This window comes from Aphis gossypii, chromosome 3 (assembly GCF_020184175.1).
Source record: "Aphis gossypii isolate Hap1 chromosome 3, ASM2018417v2, whole genome shotgun sequence".
In the NCBI taxonomy this organism is placed as follows: domain Eukaryota; kingdom Metazoa; phylum Arthropoda; class Insecta; order Hemiptera; family Aphididae; genus Aphis; species Aphis gossypii.
In genome coordinates this window covers 1,745,332-1,768,854 of record NC_065532.1, presented here as the reverse complement: position 1 = coordinate 1,768,854, position 23,523 = coordinate 1,745,332, and the positions used below count along the sequence as shown (strand labels likewise).

Here is a 23,523-nt window from a genome sequence, read left to right as displayed (position 1 = left end):
AATATAATTATAAATTATAACTTTATAACATACCGGTAAGATAGATATTGTAGCGTTATGTTTCGTAGTGTCTTGCCCCATCAGCGTCTTCACTGTACGAGTAATTTTTAAAAACTTACTCCATGACTATGGAAATAATAGATTTTGATATATGTATTATGAAAAAGAATAAGCGTCACCGATCGTTTATGACAACCGTATAGGCAGGGCAAGGGGCAAAGAAAAATAAATGTCAATATCATCTTGTGTAAAAATCATCCTGCAGATTATAATATGGTTATCGGCGGAGAATATAGCGAAGTTAATTATAGTAAATTATAGGCTTCTATAATAAAATTTATTCATATTTTATGAATACCTAAAGATAACAGATAAATAAATAAAATTGAACACAAATAATTAATTTCATGTATCTAGATTAATCGTAACTTGAGTCTTTGCAGGAATTTCTTTACGCTAACCACTATTACCTGCAGGTTTATATATGTAAATAAAAAAACAATTTTTAAACAGTAAATCTGTAAAATATATATTAGCACACAATCAAAAACTTAGTTCAATACACACAAAAATGTAACCTGTGCAATTAATTATAACTTAATGTTGTTTAATTGTCACAGTTATTAAGTCAAAACAACCTTAACTTAAATAATATAGATATATTGCATTTTTAATAAATTAATAAAAAGAGAGACAACGTTAAATAACATATAATTATAAAATATTATTGACTAAAACTAATAATTGAACAAATTGAGACAAATTATACAATGTACAAACAATGCATTAAACAAATTTTTAAATAAATAATATAATATTATGAATAACTTGACAAAAGAAATAATTATAAAATAGTACCTATTATAATCTTAAGTCCAACAAGTAAAATCATATCACAAACATTTATATAAGTTGTAAATTATGTATATTAATCAACTAAATAGTTTCAAATTTTAATCCTGCAAGTTAGATACTTACATGTATAATTAATCAGGTTTAATTTAAAATAGATCAACACAATTTAAATATGATGAAAATAGATGGAAAAAATATAAGTCAATCAATAGTAGGTATGATGTTAGTTCTTATTTTTATTGATAATATTTTTGAAAGTTAGAAAAGAAGGTTAAAAATAATAATCCATCAAGAAAAAACTTAATATTTTAGACATATTAATATTTTTGTTTTTAATTACAATTAAATAAATGAAAAGGTTAATTTTTTAAGAATTAGCATATGTTTTAATAAATAGTAAGCCTAGTAAGGTCATATATTTAAAATATTCGTTAAAAACTGTTCTTTATACCGAAATATTATTCATATTAAAAAAAGCATTCACTATAATCTTTCAATTGTAATTTTTGTAAGGTCCAATAGTAAAACATACATTTTAAAATTTATAAATTTAATAACTTAGAATAATTAAAATAGTATAGTCATAATATCTTAAAAATTAAATGTATCATGTACTAAAATAAAAATGTTATGTTAATTAAAACACATTAGTAAAGAATTATTATTTTATAATAATATTTTTTGTATAGTTTATAATTATAAGTTATTATTTCAAAAACAAAATAATAACTTAGAATTACTTAATAAAAATATAAATATTTTGAGTATATATTTATTTTGTTTTAAAGATTATGATAAAATAAAAATATATGGATTATATATATAACTAATAATACATTTTCAAATTCAGATACAACAAGCCAAATAGTTGTTTATAAATTAAAATGAATAGTATTTTTTATTAATTTATCAAAATTACTAAAAACAATAATTTATTGATTTATTAGAAATCATATTTCAAACCAATAAATTTAATTATACTCCAATATTTTAAAGAGATTATACACGCAATATATATATTTTTTTAAATATACTTATAATTGTATGTAATTATTACTAATAAAATTATTTTATCTTAAGTTATTAATACTAAAGTGTATTAATGCTCTAACATGCAAAATTTCAATTAAAAAAAATAAAAATTATACTATTATATTATATTTCATTACATATTATATAAATGCTTTTAGTGATGGAGACATAATTATTCAATTTAAAATTATTATAACTTTTTCATTTAATCTAATCACACCCCAATAGACATTCAGATTCATTCATAAAATAATATTCTAATCACACTAAACAATTCTACAGTTAAATTTTAATATTTAAGTTAACATTAAATAAAAGAAGTGTTTGTTAATAGATAAAATTCAAAATAAAAATACTAAAAAAGTATTATTTATATTAAAACAATACATCTCTAGTCATAAATAAGCATTTAACACATTAAGCATTAAGACACAATTTGGATAAAACATCATACAAATGATCTAGGAAAATAATATTCTACACATCTTAACTAATACAAAGAGAATTGTAATAAAAGATGAAAAATAAAGATTTCAAAAAAAAAAACATTGAAAATAACAAGAAATAAAAAATGAGAATGAGATCCAGAGTATCAACCTGTTTTAAAATGAAAAATTGAGACACTATCAAAATAAAAATTATGTATTAATTAATATTAATGTTATGCTTAAATAAATTATTTGATTAGCACTTTAAATGTATAATAACTCAGTCAAAAACTGAATGATTATAGAATTCAAGTTGTGTCCAAATTTAAAACCAGTTTTAATTGGATACTTATCCAAATGAGAGATTTAAGTTGAAGCATACACAAAAATCTTGTCAATTAATAAAATGAAAAAATGTTTAAAAAATATAAATAATATATATTATGAAATGGTATAAAACTACAAAACCTAAAAAAATGTTTTAGGACACAAACACTTTTACAAATTAAATGTTGATTTTTTTTCAACTGATTCACAGTTTTATTTAATTATAAATTAATTGATTTATCATTTAACACTAGAGATAAAATTCACATGATAGAAAATTGAAGATGTACATAATAATATATTAAATATGCTACTTATCAGTATTATGTTCCATTCTTTCCTCTAATAGACCCTGTAATCGTTTTGTTATAACAGGAGGAGAAGGAGTTTTTTGTTTTGTGATAGGCCCATCATGGTGTCCATCAGATATATTTCTTTTCTTAGTAATTGCTCGCATTGTTATCATATTTATATTTTCTAAATCCTAATTAAGTAAAATTAAACAAAATATTAAATTCTAATAAATAAATATAATCATATAATCTAATTATGTCTATCTCTTAATTATAACATTGATTATAAATATAGTTATATAATCAATAGTTATAGATTCTTATAGGAGCTTTGAGTGTTTTGTTTTTACAATTATGTTTTTTCTAATAAAAAAAATGTGTGTATGCTTTTTAATATTATTAACTTTATACAAGTACAACTTTTCTTTTTCAGTGGTGATACAAACTTGTGTTTTTCTTATGAAAACATCCAGTATTAAAACCATAAAAAATCAACATTATCTTGTTTGTTATAAAACACGTAATTTCATAACTATGTAACACACACTTTTTTAATTGGACTTATGATGTGACAAAGTCCCAAAGAAAATAGCTACATGGAGTTTATAAAATAAAATGTAAATTTTATTGAATCTCAAATTCACAAGCAAAAAATTAAACGAGTCATCAGGAAACTTAATGAGTAAGTCTTTGAAAATGTAATAAAAAGTTTCATAGACAGTCATGACATGGCGATCTAGTAGAGGTCATACGCACGATATTATATTTCATGCTTAAATCTCAACTTGTGATGAAACAATGTGTACATATCAAATTATACAGTATTTCTTTTAAAATTAAATTGATTTCTAAAAAAATTAAAAATGCATTCATTATAAAAACACCCTTTAATATTGAAAAGTGACCACTAATATATTGCTTTGAAAATGTATTTTAATTTTTCATTAAAAATTAAAGTATTCAATAATAAACCTTTTAAAAGACAGAATTTAGATATAAGGCTTGTTACAACAATTTATACTCTATAACAGCGGTCCCCATTACGCGGCCCACGGCCCGCACTATTAACCACACTACAATAGTACAATACCCTTTCCTAACAATATATATAATATATATAATTATTACATTTTTATTTATTATCATTAAAAATGTATGCGGACTACAAATAATTTTCAAAAATTACATTTGGCCCTTTTTAAAATTCTAGTGAGGACCGCTGCTCTATAATCTATATACTAATTTATAAGTATTTTAACCAATTTAGGCCACTAACGTAGGACTTAATATCAAAAAAGAAATTAAATTAATATGATATATAACCTAATTTACTTACTTTTTTAGGACTTTGATTTATACAGTAACTCAATGGCCTGATTGGTGATTTAATTGGACTAGCTTGAGCTTCTAACTTACGTATAAATATTGGTAATCGATCATTGACTCGTCTTGTGGTTGGTGATTGCAGTTGAGTCTTAGTAGCCGGTAGAGGAGAAAGTGTAAGATTATCATTCTAATCAATAAAATAACAATTAAAAATAATATCTTTTCTAAGAATAAAAGATTAAGTATCAAGGTAAAAATCTTGATTACTTACATTACTGTTGGTAGAATATTTTAAAGCATTATCTCGAACTATTTGAACAAATATAGTGTTATAAAATTTAATAAGATCGATACGTTGTTCAGTATCTCGCTGCGCTCCATCATTTTCTACATGTTCAACAAATAAAAACAATTATTTTTTTTTTCAATTTAATTATACATAACATTTTATGTTAAAGCAGAACACAATAATTAAAGTAGAGAAGTAAATGAAAAATGTTCAATCATTCATGGAATCTAACCCAAACAGTATAGCTATTATGACATAACACACATATAAAAAATATATATGATTCACTATTATTTAATTTGATTTAAATTAAAAAAAAATAATAATTCTACTACTATCAATAATACATTATACACATCATAAAAATGTTACTAGAATAACAGAAACTATGTTTTTTTTAATAGATCAATCTTAAATAAATGTTTGCAATTATTTACAATTTACTAAATTTAAAAAATAATATAATAGAAAGAAAAAGAAAAGAAAACTTTAAAAGATGATTAAAAAGTAATACAGTCACAATATTTTGTAGTTGGTACATTCAAGTATTTATTTTTTTAAACTAATTGATAGCTTTCTCATTCACTGATATTATGTTTTTATTTTTTATTATTTTTATCTCTCAACTTGTATTCTGACTACATACAAACTATAACTACTTATATTATATTCCTTAATATATAGTGCTTGAGATTACAGGAGTGTTTAAATAAATAATAATTGCATTCATTAAGTTATAAAATAAGGCCTAATGTTAAATGTTTAGAATATATTAAATATAATATAAAACAGTATAACAAAAATAATATTTCAAATACCTTGACTAGGATTTCGAGGAGTAATTAAAACACTTCTGTATATATGTGAGGCAGATTGTGGTTGAGTTCGATAACATTTCATAATTGCTTGAAAAGACAAATTTAAGTTGACCACCTACAACAATTCATTATAATTATTATCAATACTCAAACCAAAATAAATTAATCTTACTCGACAAATGATGTAAATAGTACACATCAGTATCTGATCTAAATGTCTATCACGCATCATATCTGTATGCTCAATAATAACATGTTCAAAGCACGTCCAAATCTTTCGCATTAAATCTTCATCATTTATGCTTAATTGATAACACAAATCTTGCATGCGTACTGAAGCCAAATTATAAAACTGAAATTACAGATAAATTTTAACTTACTGGATTAATCAGATACAAGAAAAAAGAATGAAAATAGAATTTAACTTTGTATACCTAATTTTCTTTTTAATACCTATGCTTTTTTTTTAAATACATATTTTATTGTACTATATTGAATATTTAAGTTATTTTTTATCAGTAAATTAGTAGTTTAAATAAATAATAGTGGTCAGGCATCCCAAAACAGACTACAATCTTAGTATAAAAAAATAAGTAAATACTAAATATTAATATATTTTGATTGTATGTATATTATATACATATTGAAACAGATAAGAAAAATATATATTATATATTATTAAATAAATATTGAGTTAAGTATCTAATAAAATTGTTCTAAGTCCTTTAAAGAAATAAAATAACTAATGACAAAAAAATAGCTAACCTTTCTGAAAAATAATCCTAAAGTACCAATTTTTTTTATTGGCCCAGTTACAGTAGGCAATGAAACACCATTACTCCTTGATGAAACTGAAAAGTATTGTCTATTTTCATTTACAGTAACTTGTTTGCCCACTTTAATATTTGGTTGACCAGGTGCCGGAGAAATAAATCTATCAGAAACTGGACTATCTATAAATTTAAAATAATATAAAAATGTATTTTAACCACTTAAAAATATAATCAATAAATAATATTAGGAAACTTACCTTTATGTGCAAAACGATTATTTTCAATCTTGTGGTTTAAATGTGACACTTGTGCCCCACCACCAACAGAAACTAAAGCAATATCATCATAATGTGGAATCAACTTATTGTTTCTATTGATTAAATCCCATAGTGGACTTTCAGACTGCCACGATAAACTATCCAAAACTTGTTCTTCAACCTACCAAACATTAAGATTAAGATAACATATAAAGTAAATGATTACAATAGCGATAAAAATGATATATATATAAAACATACTCTATTCAAATGTTTGATCATATCTCTAGGTAATTTATCTTCAACACGAACAATTACTTCAATTACTTTATAGAAATGGTAAGGATGGATTTGAAGAGCATTAAGAACCCATGGAAATGCACGTTGAGAATTACAGGCAAAGATTACCATTTCTAAGCAGCATGCAAAAAGAGTCTCGTGAAATATAGTATGACAAATTAAATTCTAGAAAAATATAAATATGAATGAGTATAATATATAATTAACATTAGATTCATGAATATAGTGTAATATATACTTTAATGTCATATTTAGGATTTTTTGCTTCTTTTGCTATAATATTTTCAAACAACTTGTAAAACCATATCTTGGCCATAATCAATCTTTTTTCAGCAAAATCATTATGTAATGCAGAATTATGATCTACCTGACAATATTGTGAACAGAATTTACTACCTAACATATTAATTAGATCTTCAATTTCACTTTTTAAAGTTGTTGAACATGACCTATAGAAAAAAGAACATAAAAACAAATTTACTATAAAGAAAATATTAAAATATACTTTACTTTAACAATGTGATTAATTTGTCAGATGGATAAGGTGAGCAATCCGCTAAAATAGATTGTATTTTGAATACCATTTCAGAAGCATTTTTAACAGGTGTACTTTCATCAGACAAGTCAATTTTTGGTTTTAAATGATTTCGTCCCGTAAGTGGTGTTTGTGGATTAAATAAATTGTTCTAAAATATATAAATTATATAACTTTTATTTTAAATAATTTGAATCAATAATAATACTTTTTGGTTTTTCATTTCTTTAGCTAAATCTTCTGTTGTACATTCATTTGATGCTCCAATTTCAATATTGGCATTTTCAGCTATGAAATAAAAATGTTTATAATATAATATGCATGGATTAAACTATTAATATAAAAATATCAATTTAAAAATTATAAGTAAACTTAGTTAAATTCAATCCTAGATTTGTTTTTAACAAAATTTATTTTATATAATATCTATAGTAAATTTGCACTAAGATAATTCAATATTACGCGGAGGGCAGAAATAAAACAAATAGTGCCCTGACATTTTAATGATAAGCTTACATTATACTGTATATTATAAATATATTAAGCATATTTAGATTTAATTAATATTCAGAGTAATTCACCAAACATCAACCACTTTTTCTATTTGAGAATGCATTTATTATTCAAGTTCTGATTTTAACATTTTTAAAAAATATTACAGGATCATATTTGAAACATAGAACATTTAAGAAATATCATGTGGTAAAATAAAATAGTTTATTTTAAATGAAATCATTTATTTTACTAATGCATCTACCTAAGATAATATTTTTGGATATATTAGTTTAAATAAATCAAAATTTAAACGAGAAGTTTTGAATTATTTAACTCTATGTACTATGATAAATGGATCCATGAAAATAATTTGAGAAGACATAAGGGCTGTTATGAATTGAAAATCGTAGTAATTTCAAATTAATTTATTAAGTAAATACTAATGGTATAATTTCTTACAAAGGAATATTCGTTCATCAAATTCACCAACACTCAAGACATACTGTTCATAACGTTTATTGATTGCCTTGTAATTGAAATCAAAATTGACAACATCTAAAAGTAAGTTTAAATCAGGATCTCCTTTTAATACCTAAAAATAATAAAATTGAATTAACTAAATAAAAAAATAAATCACACTAAAAAAATATTTACTTTTTTTTCAATCAGTTTTTTTAAATTTGTCTTCCAAAAGTACTCCTTAATCACCTTTGCATCAGTAGTTATACCATCATATTGTTGACACAAATAATCAATTACGCAAACAGGCTTTGAAGGAGAAACATAAGAAGTAGATTCAAAATCATGGGGTAAACCTAAAATTATTATTTATTTAAACTAGGTAATAATTTAATACTTATAATTCTGATAAATTACCTCCAAATGATTTATTCAACAAATCTCTTAAATCAGCTATAAGAATATTTGTATACACATAATCACAACAAGCTAACAGTAAATGATACGAGTTAACCAAATTTTCACTCAAATCTGGAAATTCAGATTTAGCAACTATAAACAATGTCCAACAAAACTCAAAAAGTTTAGATGCTGAACATGTTACTCTAAAAAGAAATTAATAAATAAAAAAATAATCATTATAGTATAAGTATAATAAATTATTAAATGAATAAGCATACTTTTGTTTTTTAGAACAACGAGTTTTTGTTTGTTCGTCTTTAGAGATGTTAAACATAGCTCCAAATATTGGTTGAAATTTTTTAAATATAACCATTGAAACAGCAAAGTTTTTTTCCAATTTATCTATTTTACGACGCAATTCTGGTGGCATATTTATCATATCAGCCCATTTTTTGCTTTTACCAATAAAGTGTATAAGGCTAAGGAAAAAGTACGATTGACAATCATTATACAAATGTATATACAATGATTTGATTGATTTTATCAGTTCTTTAGAAATAGTTACCTAATATTACATAAACGGAGAAGTCGTGTTAAACTAACTAAATTGCCCTCGATCAATGTTTCACTATCTCCAACTGTATGTTCAGTGACATTACGACATGCCACATATATAGCACAGGCTAACCAATGACTTGGATCCCCCTAAAGCAAAAAAAAAAAAAATCATAAATTTATGACAATAATTCAGATAAAACGATTCACTAAGTAAATAAAATATATAGCGTAGGTATGCATACGTCCAATGAATAGTTTTCTTTGACCGCCAGATAGGTCTCCCATGCCCGGCTGGCAGCGTTCTTGTCCAAGTTGAGACCTTTGCACAGGTCCAAGAACTTAGTGTTGTAGATGTCATCATCCGGAACGTTTGTGCCCACGGGTACACCCATAGCAACGTCAAGCCGTCGTGTTACTGCGGCCGTAGAGCGACAAATATAGTAGCGACCAGAAAGGGTCAGAAGGATTACCTATTACGAGTACGGCGACGAGCGCATAACCATTGCGATACGAGCAATACCTAAGTGCTCAATTAATAAAATATGTTGTACCCATTAACAAGGAAATGAATAAGTGCGTTAGTGTAACACCGAACTACGACGAAATCTCTAAAACAATATACGGACCGACGGCAGCGGCGAACGCGGTCAAAACTCGGAATACAGATCGTTAATGGTGTTATTAAAACTGTTGTAGACGAATATCACTAATATAAATTGGTACGAGTAAAGAATGAAAGAAAACAACAAGTAAGTGACACTGATGGTACGATCACACACGAAAGACGATGGAGTTTTTTAGCGGATGGCGGGAAATTAGGCGTACAACAAAAGCCGACGGGAGCAGCGCCGACACAGTTACGGTATTACGGACTGTTTTTGCGCGCGCTACAGCAGTATAGCGGTCGGCGATCCGTGATCGGAGTAGCGGCGGTGGAGGAGGATCGACGGACTAGACTGATGGACGGACGGGCAGACAATGACGTCACATGGCGCCCCGCCCGCTGGTTTTGTGATTACCACAGTAGCAATGATAAATACATAAAAACAGTCTAAAAAAAAAACTATATAAATTCTTTTTTCTTCGGTGTGACGTATGCCATTAGTGTTAATAATTTTGGATAGGTGCGTAAAGTGTTGCGCAGACCCGAAACAAATTTATACTTTTTACGATTCTACCATATTTTTTTTTTTATATCATGGCGGCAGCCGCTCAATTGGCTCAACAACGACAACAACGCAATAAAGCGCGGGCGCGCGTATTTTCTTGTTGATTGTGTCTGTGCAGTGTGTTGTTGTCAGCCGTCGGTGCCGAATATTGGAGGGAAAACAACTACTGACGACACCGACGCTATTTTAGTATAGAGGAGGGGGGTATTTATGCTATAGTCATTAGTACCTCATAAAAAAAAAAATGCTGTATTAATGTAGGTATAGAAATATTGATTGATTAAGCGATGAATTTATTGATTTTACAATGAGTGTTTTGTAAGTATTATTTTTGCCATCATCTTATATGGAACAATAAATATGTTCGGATAGTTGGATTTTAAACTTTGGGAATTGGGGCCTGGCGATGGTTTTTGGTGACAAATTGAATTTTGTGTACAACTTAAGGAAGTCGAAAATAGAAAACTCTTACTCCTACTAATACTTATCAAAATAACCATGAAAATTAAAAACTCAATATAAGGAAAACAGGAATTTTTACGCAAATCCAATAATCGACAAAATCGATTTCGTTTATTGTGTGTTACACATTTACACTAGTTACACTGTTAAGTGTTACATACCTACTTGAAATCAAATAAAGTTCTGAAAGATCCATAACATTTTAATCGAATATTTTTATCAGCAATATTATATATTTTGGTAAAATTTTCAAATATTTTAAATCTTGTAACTTATATTATATACATTTGAAAATTTTTATTTTTTTTTTCTGAAAATGTCAATAAAAAAATTATAACTTGGTAAAAATATATGAATATTTAATGGGTGTTTCCTCGTGAATTGTTCATTTACCAAAAAAAATATTGAGTTAGATATTGTTTAAAGTAAAATTGTAATTAAATTTGTTAAATTTAAATTATTCAAAAATTAATAACCATAATATAGGTACCTATTTAAAATGTTCACCGAATGTTTATGTTTATATTTCATATAGGTACCTATCTACATAAAGTGTAATTTTCTAAATATTTAGACCCTTTTTGAATTATATTTATAGTCATTTGACAATTTTACACTTTTTTCTTTTATTGACAATTTAAATTGCGAAATTATTCAGTGGATCGAAATTCTTGAAAATTTAATACAAGATCCCAAATAACTTGTTTTTATATTTGTACAAAATTAGATAATCTAGAGATAAATAATGATAGAACTTATTTTGTAATAATTCAAAAATATTGTTCTTGGTCTCGTGTGAGAACTCGAAACTTTTATGCATATGGATTATGATTTTTACTGTATTCCTAGTTCCTACCAACGTAATAAGTCATAATATTTTTAATATATGTAGATTAATTTTAAGATGGAATCTTTTATACCTCATATAGGTACAATGACATAATATTATTTAATTTCAAATTGAACACATTCGTCACACTATTATAATACAGTAGAGTGAACCACTCAACATCGTTCTTCAGTAGACATTTATATCGTAAAATAATGATTTTCTTAAATAATACTATTTTATAAGTCCCCCTAAATATTATTCGTGACGAGAGTTCTTAAAACGTAATATATTGTAACACCACTAGCACTAGTAGTATATTCCTAAAAATACTGAATAAATTATTTATAAAATAAACATAAAGAATAAAGATATTTATTATCCATGTGAAATGCCAATAAGTTACACCAATTACACGCCATAAAGAAAAAAACTAAAGATTATATCTCAAGTCTAAATACCACTAGTCAGTGGTTCTTCTATAGTCTATAGACAATAGTATTGTCCATAAGAATATTCTAAAATCTAAATTCACATTCGTGAACAGGTTACTGGAGTGATGATCGAAAATAATTATTTCTGATTTTTATTTTTTCATGATTCATGACCAAGGCAGTAGATAGGTACTCACTAGTCAGTAGTCACTATTCGCCAAACGCTATACTGCCATACTGGTCAATGGTCATTATCAACTGCCACCACGACACGATTATTTTTACCACAGTCCACACCAATAAAGTCTACAGATAAGTTATTGATAAGAAAAAATGAATTTACATTTACCTTCATAAATAATTAATACGCAGTGTCGCAGTCACAGTTGTAGACTGTAGTCACTAGTCATACACATCGTAGATATTTTAATATCTATTAATTCTATTAAAATGATACTAGTTTGAATGCGTCATCGATCAAAAACTCCAGTGTTCAGTGTTTAGTCAATAGTCTTACTACTTTACTTTTAGTACAACTCTACTCTTTAATAGCTAAGTTAGTTATTTTTCCTAGGTATGTTTATTATAAAGTCACATTTAAACATTTTTTAAAACATTAAACTGTTCAAAACACTTAAATGTATTGAAAGTTTTTTTTTAAATTACTTCTATTTGTCTAATACCTATAGGTATATACATAATTTTTATTTAAAATTTTTAAAGCCTATTTTATTGTAAAGTTTATGATGATGAGCAGCTTAAACTTAAACAAAAAAACCTATATTTATGAATTACCATATACTGAACGTAAGGAATTCTGCAATATAATTGACATGAATGATAAATGGGAAGAACTAGGTAACTAACCATTCAACTATATTAAATAGCACATATACCTACATGTTATTATTACTCTATTCTTATTTGTAGGCGGAAAGTATATGAAAATTGATTGTGCAACATTATTTAAAATTAGTAAAGCTCCTATGCGGAATCATTCTTCTACCGATGAACTTTTAACGTTATGGGGAGAACAAAATCATACAATATTAGAATTGTTTACTATTTTATATGAAATGCAACATTACAGAGCAATGATTATACTTAAACCATTTGGTATAGAAAAATACCTATTACAATTATTAAACTCTTTTATAAACCATTTTATTTATTTATTTTTTTTTTTTAGTTGATCCTAAATATCATAAATTGATATATCAGGGTGATAAAACCTTTAGTAACCTAGTAAAAACAGAAACTGGCAATGATTTAAATGTAATAATTTTAACCTCATTAATATAATTGATAACTTTATTTCAATTTTTACTAATTCCTATATTTTATTTTAATAGAATGAAGTTGGCAATCTTATAAAATTGAACACTGACAGCAATCAAAAAAGAGCAAATAATCTAGAACGTGAAGTTTTAAATACTTCATCCAAAATAAATGAGCATATTTATTCTGATCCATCTGTTATGTTTTCTTCTGCTGAAGCATGCACACCTTTAATAACATACAATGAACTTGAACAAGCTACTAATTACTGGAATAAGGAAAATATTTTGGGGAAAGGAGGTTTTGGAGTAGTTTTTAAAGGCATATGGAAAAACACTGCAGTTGCTATTAAACGTCTAGAATCTCAGGTTATTATACATTTAATTATACCTACAACTAAATTAGGGTTGTCATATTTTATTTTATTTAAACTAGGTAAACAGTTTTCGTATTATTTTCACAGGAAAAATCTTGTCACTCCTCAATGATTAATCACCAGTCTTAATATCTTATTTTATAGTAACTAGAATACCAAACACAAAATGGTCTGTACTTTACAAAAAATACATTAGTTAATTATCAGGTAAAAACTAATTCAACGAGTTTAATGCGTAGATACCTCCTTATCGACAAAATTATCATATTATCGATACCAAAAATTGTTGTCAGTGAATGGAAAAAAATCAATGTATTTTGTCATTAATTGTCATCATTTAGTCAGAAAAATAATTTTAAATTTATATATTTATATTGTCAATCAATTAAGTAATCAACTTATTATTAATTGTCATTTATCAAAACAATATTTACTAAAATGTTCAGTAAAAAACAAACTATCGACATAAGTTATTGAAGATTAATTCCAAGACAATATGTCTCCCAAAATACTTTATTAGGATGTTATCAAAATTTATGGCAACCCTTAATTAAATATGTATTTTAAGGTAGTAAGTCTCAAGAAAATAATAGGACATTCATTTTTAGAAAGGAGCAGAACAACAATTTAATATTTTAGAAGCTCAAAGACAACAATCTTTAAGAGAACTAAAATACTTAAATTCTTGTAGACATGATAATATTTTATCTCTGTATGGATTTAGCATTGGTGGTGAAAAACCATGTTTAGTGTATCAATATATGATCAACGGTTCTCTTGAAGATCGATTACAATGTCGAGTAAGTTTACAAATATTTATTGTAAAATAATAATTTTAAACTCTAAATAAACAGTAGACTTTTAGATAAAAACCTATTATACACCTTGGAATTTTTAATCATATTGAAAAAAAAAATTTTCATTTGTTTAAATTAATTATGCGATTTATGGAGTGTCTGGCAAGACTGGTGTCATTAACTTATTTTATTAAAATTTAACAAAAATAATCAATGAGTATCTTATTATGCTATTTCATACAGATAGGTACATAAAAATCCAAAAAATAATTACTATATGATAAAAAACTAATAATAATTTTACAAAACTAACACAAATTCATTGTAACAAAATAATTATTTTTTTTAATTTACAGAAAAACAACAAAGACTATTATTTTTTGGTTTTACATCATATTACATAATATCATAGACTAAGAATACTAATATATTTAATCTATAATAATACGTGATTGACTAGGAAAATTTATTGCCAATCATTATTATTTAACTTATTATTAAAAAATAATGATAAAAAAATATAATTATAATAATAATAATAATATATATATTTTTAATTAATATAATACAATACAACTCTCTTAAAAATTAATTTTAAGATTATACTAACAACTTGGCAAGAAAAAAATAATACTATTAAATTTTAATATATTTTTTAAAATTAGTTTATTATTTTTAGCAAGGAACTAAACCTTTGACATGGTGTATTCGTTTTAAAATTGCAACAGGATCTGCTAGAGGATTGCAATTCTTACATGGAATGGATAAACCTTTAATTCATGGAGATATTAAAAGGTAGTTTAGAATCTTTCAAAGTTATTTAATAGAAACAGGAATATTGCCTCATATATTAAAATGTCCAAAGTTAGAAAACTGTTTGAATTGGTATGTGCCATATCAACAAATATTTATATTAGCGGCAATGTGAATTTGAGATATTTTTGAGATAATAATCTAAATTAACCACTCAAAACCTAATAAAGACATTTATTTTTGTTTACTATTATAGTTGATACTAATTGATACCAAATTATTTTCTGTTGACCAATACACACATTCTTTAAAATTATCTTTTTACCATGCCAAAGATTCAAATCAAAAAAGGATCTTTTTTTTATTTTAAGTGGTGATAATTTTAATGGTTATACAATGATGTGTTTGTGTGTGTATGTTTTTTTTTTTTACTTTTATCACTTTTTATGTATTAAAAATGCTAGAAACAGTAGAAACACAGTTTTGTAAAAAAATATATCCTACTATTTATTTTGAGCTTAAGCAATTGTACATTTTTGTTAAACTAATTATATTAATTTGATTACTTGTGTGTACATTTATTGCTAATAGTATGATTAAAATGAAAAATGATCAATTAATTAGTTTCAGTCAATTGTAGATATTTATCTATATGATTTCAACTAACTTATAATGTTTTAAATAACTGCAAATCTAAATTATTATTATGAATATTCTAGTTTATTTATTAAATTAATAAAAAATATGACTTACTATACCCAATTCAAAATAAAACCGTGATCTGGCAGCGACAATTTTTCGTACACGATGATCAAACTCTTAGTCCCCACCTAATCAAACAATTCCGGTCAGGTATGCTAGCGTTGCGGAACGAGACCATGCCCATGCGCACAACTTGGCCACCGGATCACTGACCAGTCTTATTTTGAATTGGATAAAGTTAAGTTAATAAATTAAAAATAAATTAATTCACAGTTAGTCTTAATACTCCGTAGTAATACCTAGTACCTACCCCTAGCCCCAATATTTATTGTTATTAATTAATGTTAATAATTAAAAAAAAAATTCAAACACCTATTAAAATCCCACACAGTAGAATATCCCACACAATTAAAATAATTATAATTCTGTTATTAATAGTGCAAATATTCTTTTGGATCCATATTTTGAACCTCGAATTGGTGATTTTGGATTGGCTCGTGAAGGACCTCTTCAAGAATACACTCATGTAAAAGTTAGCCATGTTCATGGAACAAGGCCTTATCTTCCAGATGAATTTTTAAGAGGCAAAAAGTTTTCTACTAAAGTCGATACTTATAGTTTTGGTGTGGTACGTATCTTAAACTACTGTACTTATTATAATTATTATAACTTATAAGTATAACTATAAGATTAAATTTGTATTTTCTTATACATTTATGAAAATTCAAAATCATGTTTGAAATGATAACAATACATATTTTGTTTGAAAATCATTATTTCACTTACGAGCTGTTTAAATTATTATTCTATTTTCTCACCACTAACTTTTTTTTTTTATTCACTAACTTACTCTTGTTACAAATACATTTTAAGTGATACTGAGATTTTTAAAATTACATATTTTCCAAGCTGAATGATAAACAGCTTTTATACATTAATCAACATTTAACTTTATTTTAAAGCATTATGTTTAATGACTCTTTATGATTTATTAAGTAATTAAATTTATTTTATTAATTATGTCAGTTATGAAATTCAATTTAGGTACTTTTTGAAATTGCAACTGGACAAAGAGCATATGACAGTTTAAGAAATCATAAATTTTTGGTAATTATTCAAAAAAAACTATTTGATTATAATATTAATTATTGTTATTCAATTTTATAGAAAGACCATGTTGAAAATAATGATTGTCCAATTTCTGATATGGCAGATGTGAAAGCAGGACCTGATGAAAATAATGTTTATCTTTCTCTTATGACTATTGGTAAAAATTGTGTTAGTTATAAAGCAAAAGATCGTCCTGAAATGGAACAAGTATTAAGGAAATTAGATTGTGTCATGTTACAAGAAAAACATCAATGTAAATATATAGACAGTCGTATAAAAATAAATTATTTTATTGATACTTTATTAATTATAATTTAAAGCTACTATCAGACACAGTTATTTACCAACATTTCAATACGAGATGCAAATGAGAAAACTTTCAACTCCATCTGGATCTTACCATCCGCAGCCATGGCTATTTGTAAATTTTTAGTATTTAGTACTATTCACTAACTATTTGCATGTCTTAAAATTAACATGGACGATGGGTTACTAAACATAATTATTTCCAAAAAAAAAAAAAATAAGTATATAAAACCATAATCCAAGCCCAAGGATAAATAATTAATATTTAAATTAAACCACATACTTGTTTCTATTCAAGTGCTGTTTAATTAAACTTTTATTGGAATTTAAGCATATATAAACCCTAAATAATAAAATAAAATAAAAACTATCACAGCAGATTATTTCATGCTTATGTCTCAAAAACTTTGGTCTATAATTAATTATACAAGGCAAATTTAATGATAATTTTTTTTAAAGCATATTTGCTTGAATTTCTTTAAAATTGTTTGATTTTATGTTGTATTGTTTTGACCTTGTAGTCATTATATATTGATTAAATTAATAAACTTTATCCGCCTTTGAATATAGGCTTATATGCCCTATAGTATGTTGCTCTTATATGATATTAGCATATCCAGACACAGTCGACTTTGGGTTATTTCTTAAATCATGATGTATAATTTCTCCAATTGCTTATTCTGTATTTTTGGATTTAACTGGTTTTCGAATAGCGTTAGGTTAGATTACCTATCTCTTACCTAGTATATTTTGGTTGTTAAACCCTACGTCACAGTACCTACATGTATTATATTTATTATTAAAGATAACAGATCACGTAGCCAATACATAAGAACAAAACGTATTGTATAAAACATAAAGATATTACATACCTATTATGTGCTTCTCTCATTACAGGAGCTCTGGTGTTCTTGTGTTTATCTCCTTGTAAGACTTTCTTAGTCCTCCATTTTCAATATTCGATACCAATAATTGTAAAACTATAATATCTATATATCGATACTGATTTCTTGATATAATATCCTTTACATCCTTAGACTGTAATACTTTAATTATGAACCCGGAACCGTTAGTATTGACGTGATTGCATTGATCGCGACATCGTGTGATCCGCATTTTTTACCAGTTACCTGTATTTATAAGTGTAGAACTGTAGAATTATGTCTTGTAGTCTTGTTTATTACACCGATATCGTTGCGCAGGCTCCCACTTACGCTGTTCCTGATTAGTCGACTTGTCCTGCAATCGACAACGCCCCGTGTGATCCATTCTTTTACTTCATTGGTTCACCACCGTTTTTGTTTATCACGTGACCCTCCTAGCTAATGGTTGTTTTGTTGTATAGCAATTATTAATTTGATTGGCAATAATCAAACGGTTTGTACCATAAATCCTATAACATCTTGTTGTTTTTTTCATCAGACATCAATGTTAATATAATAATGTCACGTACATACGCAGACTGAATAGAACTCGCTCAATTTGGGTTCTAGAGTAAATATACTCATAATAAAATTGAATTATGATAATATTTCTGAGGGGGTTACATATCGATCACTTGAAACAACCGGTATTGCGACTATAATTGATGATAATAATTAAGTAATCCTTTTACACTGGGGAATCGTCTAGAACTCTAGAATATAATTAATAATTATGTTCCCTTACAGATTGTCAGATTACCTACAGATATTTAATGAACCTAAACTTAATCATAATCGTCACTCATCTATACATATAGACATATAGTCTATATATATATATTATACTCTATGTATGGATGGCAATGAAGTGATGTCTTATTTTATCGTTGGCGAGCATATACCTTATGTCATAATATAACTTATCGGCTAAACTCCCATATGACCATATAATCCAAATATTTATTTCTCCTTTTACAGTTATAGATATTAGCACACTTACATTTATATATTAAATTATTAAATAGGTACCTAAAATAATTTTTAGAGTTTATGTTACTAACGTTTAAAATCTAAAATTAGCAGATGATTAACTTAGGTTAGGCAGTGTACAGTGGCAGACAATCGTTGTTTATAGTAACGTAATAGTAATGTAACCCATCATAATATAAGTAACAAAAAATATATTTTGTTAGGTAGGTAGGTTAGATTAGGTTAACCTGACCTGCATTAGTACCCCCTCTGTTCTATGATTCAGGAGGACCAATTCTAGGAAGCTCGTTGTATGCCTTTCTTTAAAAAAAAAACCTGGTGTCGGCACCGATGCGGTCGGGACATTTGCGGTCAATTTATTTCTATCTACCTAACTATAAAATTTGGGTGCTATATATAGTATTTTATATACTATATACTTAATTTATATTAATAGGTAGGTATAATATAATACTTTTTTACTATAATTAATATAATTATATACTTGTCAAATATATTATATTTAAACTTCCCTTCACACTTTTCCAGGTTTAGAACTGGCAGTATTTTTTACTGGCGTGTCTAAAAATTCACATACTAATATATTTGTCAATCACAATATTCACCGTACTTACATAAAAAAATTTTAAAAATGTATTCATATAAAAAATGCACATAATATATTTGTCACAATTCACAGACTCACAGTACATAATAAATATAACTTTATTCTAATTTTTGTATAATAGCTATTTTTTTTAAGCATTTTTCTAAATCATTGTCTAATAATAAAAATAATTGTCTCATATTCTACTAATGTTTTTCTAATTCTTTCATCTAACTGTACGTACATTTTTTCTCCTTTTACCTTCCATATTCAAATAGCTTCTTTCATATAAAAGTTCCGCATTTTCAGTCTCTTTTTTAAGACAGCTATATAAGTTCATAAACGTTGGTCGCGGTGTATTTAATATTTTATTTAGTTTACTATTCCAACCCTCAGCAATATTATTGGTTCTGTGTCTTCTTTTATGACAGTTCCACATTCCCCTTGAAATAATTGGATTTTCCAACCACTGTTCAATAAAATAGTCATAAAATAATGTAAGTTTATCATTATCGGGTGTATTACTCATTATAATAATCCAACTTTCATGTCACAAATTGGAATATGAGCTAAAACAGAACACATTCTAACGTGTACCTAATCGAATATCTGCATTATCTTTATAAGTACTTGCTAATCCAATATTTTGAATTTTTCTCCAAAGTGCTTGATTAAAATGAAAGTTGCAACCATGTATTTTAGCACTAGTGCATTTTTTATAATAATTATAATAAGGTTTTAAAAAAAAATTGAGTATATTTTTTATGTAAGTACAGTGAATTGTGATTGATAAGTATATAATTATATCAATTATAGTAAAAAAGTATTATATTGTACCTACCGATTAACATAAATTAAGTATATGTATATAAAATATTATATATAGCACCCAAATTTTATAGTCAGGTAGATAGAAATAAATTGACCGCAAATAGCACGCAAAAGGTGCCGACCGCAAATGTCCCGGAACCAAAAAACCTAACCTGCATTAATAACAGTCATATTATAATTAATATTATACAATATACATCTTAAATTATTAAAATGAAATAATCCAATAGGCAATAGTAATTTATCAGTCAACTAGCCAGTAGCCACTAGCCATTCACAGTTCACACTTATTTTGATAGTGGTAGATTTTAACGATATTTCTGATTTGATATCTACCCCTTTCTTTGTGTGCGTTAATACTCAATGTAGTCTACAAGTACTAAGTAGGTAAATACCTACCTAGATAAGAACATGTATTTATAAGCATAACATGTTTATCGTATATTCAATATTGCATTCTGTAGGTAACTATCATCGTAAATGGAATATCCTTTCAATTAAATAAAATTATCACAGATTAAAATTAAAATTTAATAAATATTAAATAGTATTACTTACAATTTCTCGAGGAGTTCTGTAGGTAAATAACTTAAATAAAGTTTAGGTATGGGTAACTACTGCAGTCTATAATTATTTAATTAATATAATAAATAAATAGTCTATAATAAGTAGATATATTCTATACATGGACTCATTTGGAAAACGTTTAGTAACTATGACTAACGTAATGTATCGTAAACTTACTAATGATAATATTTTGTTTTTTCTTCTAGTGATTTTTTCCTATTAAACCCTATTTACTAGGTATAATAACCTACTCCAATACCCCATCACAATATGTCAGCGTTAATCCTACCTATCCTATTCCAATATTTTTTCAAACATACTATACTATGCTTTTTATTGTACTTAACAAATGTTATCACACTTAGCAAGCAATGCAGAACCTCCATTTTTTTCTGTATTATATTTAAAATAAGAAAAAGTATACAGATGATTTATGTTGGTTATTTTAGAGTCCTGTTCCGAGTAACCAATTGTTAAAACAAAATACATCACCTGTACCTCATTTTGGAGCATTAACTGTTCCTGATCAAATCGAAGGTGTAGTTGTGCCTCAAGTAGAAATAAAGAACAATTGTTTTAAAGTAACAAGTAATCCAGTGTCAACAAGATCTACAAATGCCTCGCCATCCATTAATGAATCACTTTCTGACAGTCAGTTGATTAATAATAGTAATCAGGATTCGTCTAGTATACCTCAATTTGTTGAATCTAAACTTCAAACTAGTGTTGAAAAAAAAAATGTAAGAATAACAATATTTATAAACTGTTTACCAACATAATACCTATTGCTATTTGTGGTAATAAAATATTACTCTCCACTTTAATTATTAAAATAATTATAACTTTTTTTCTTATGAATGTTAAATTATGTAATTAAATATACATTGATCAATAGATCACTGTGTATCACTTGTATCACTTAAATATTTTTAATAAAAGTTGATTAGTTCAACAAAATGTATCTATTCAAGTCTTATGCAGTTTTAAAGGCCTGAATAGTAATTATTATTTTTTACCAATGGTACAATGGAGACTATAGTAATACTATTATAATACTATTATTACACTTATACACCTCTTTAATTCATATCTAATTCAATATAGTGTCCCTATAGGTACATTATTAAATCAGTACCTACTTTAAATAAATATTTAAAATATATATTCTATTATTATAGAGTGCTTGGAATAATTCAATTCCTGGAGAATGTGATGAATTACCATTGATATCAGAACTGCGATTACAATCTAATCAAAACTCTGTATGATAAACAATATATTGTATGTTTTATTTAAAAAATTAATGATGTTGAATTTTAATATTTTATTCTCATAAGCTAAGATATTAGACATTTTTAAAAATCTAATAATAAGTAATTAAGTATTTTTGTTACAATTATAATATTATGTAATTGTTTATTTTTATGTCAACTTATATATTTTTATTTTTATACAAATATAATTAATATATTTCTTACAATAACTAAACAGAAAATGTTTTTCTTTAATTTTAAGTGAATACCTACCTAGAGTAAGTAGGTTTATTCTTATTTCAGTTGTTTTATTTAAATCTACAATTACATTTTAACATTCCCATTTATTATTTCCATCTTACAAGCATGTAATTGTTTCAAACTAAAATTTATTCACATTTAGTTTTAGGTTTTAAATCAAGATGAAGTATGTAAAACATTGTAATTTACTTAAAAATACTAGTAGGTAAATCGTAATTTGCTTTACATTTTTTTAAAAGGACAAAATAACCCATAAGTTGTATAAGAGTTCTGGTTTGGTGAGTGACTACATAACTTTTTCACAACTTTGGGCCAAATGTAAGTTCTATTTGAAAAGTAATTATCAACTACATTTAAAACACAAAAAAATGTAGGAAATTTATAAATACCAAATAAACGCAAATAATTTTTTACTTAATTTCGTCAGTATGAAACTATGAAATATAGCAGTAATTTAATTATAAATAAATAATATTGATTATTGATTGATACTTTATAATAGTTATAAACAATTTGCCATAATTCTAGCTTAGCTCTAAAAAGATTTTTTCGAATATATTTTTTTTCAAAATGTGTGTATTTGTATGCTTTATAGTTTATTGTATGATACCTACTTTAAATAAACGTCGCTTAAATTTCCTTGAGAAGTTATGTTAAAATCCTTCAAAATAATTCAATTTTTCTAAAAATTACATTTGAATTAAAATTTTTTTTTTTATTGTTAGTGTTGGCTCTATTTAACTTATTTA

General features: G+C 25.7%; 2 protein-coding genes across 3 annotated transcripts; one reads left to right on the top strand and one right to left on the bottom strand.

The window, feature by feature from the left end:
- Nucleotides 1–502: 502 nt before the first annotated feature.
- On the bottom strand, nt 503–10,693 carry LOC114127963 (retinoblastoma-like protein 1). Its single transcript, XM_027992350.2, has 17 exons — nt 9,390–10,693; nt 9,155–9,294; nt 8,868–9,068; nt 8,605–8,792; nt 8,383–8,543; nt 8,188–8,320; nt 7,442–7,521; nt 7,209–7,384; nt 6,937–7,147; nt 6,660–6,863; nt 6,399–6,579; nt 6,134–6,321; nt 5,541–5,720; nt 5,369–5,483; nt 4,533–4,648; nt 4,272–4,448; nt 503–3,126 (listed from the first exon to the last, which is right to left on the bottom strand). The coding sequence occupies exons 1-17, from the start codon at nt 9,537–9,539 to the stop codon at nt 2,953–2,955; spliced, it is 2,775 nt and encodes a 924-aa protein (XP_027848151.2). The 5' UTR covers nt 9,540–10,693; the 3' UTR covers nt 503–2,952.
- Nucleotides 10,694–12,026: 1,333 nt separating this feature from the next.
- LOC114127916 (serine/threonine-protein kinase pelle-like) lies at nt 12,027–22,676 on the top strand. 2 transcript variants are annotated; one of them, XM_050202691.1, is made up of 13 exons: nt 12,027–12,615; nt 12,782–12,899; nt 12,972–13,157; nt 13,231–13,316; nt 13,394–13,687; nt 14,304–14,495; nt 15,172–15,287; nt 16,386–16,575; nt 16,992–17,054; nt 17,115–17,310; nt 17,378–17,478; nt 21,710–22,000; nt 22,439–22,676. In XM_050202691.1, exons 2-13 carry the CDS (start codon nt 12,785–12,787, stop codon nt 22,526–22,528), a joined length of 1,920 nt encoding a protein of 639 aa, XP_050058648.1. In that variant the 5' UTR covers nt 12,027–12,615; nt 12,782–12,784; the 3' UTR covers nt 22,529–22,676. The 2 variants fall into 2 exon arrangements, with proteins under 2 accessions (XP_050058648.1, XP_027848091.1); XM_027992290.2 differs by having other exon boundaries at nt 12,765–12,899.
- The last annotated feature ends 847 nt before the right edge of the window (nt 22,677–23,523 follow it).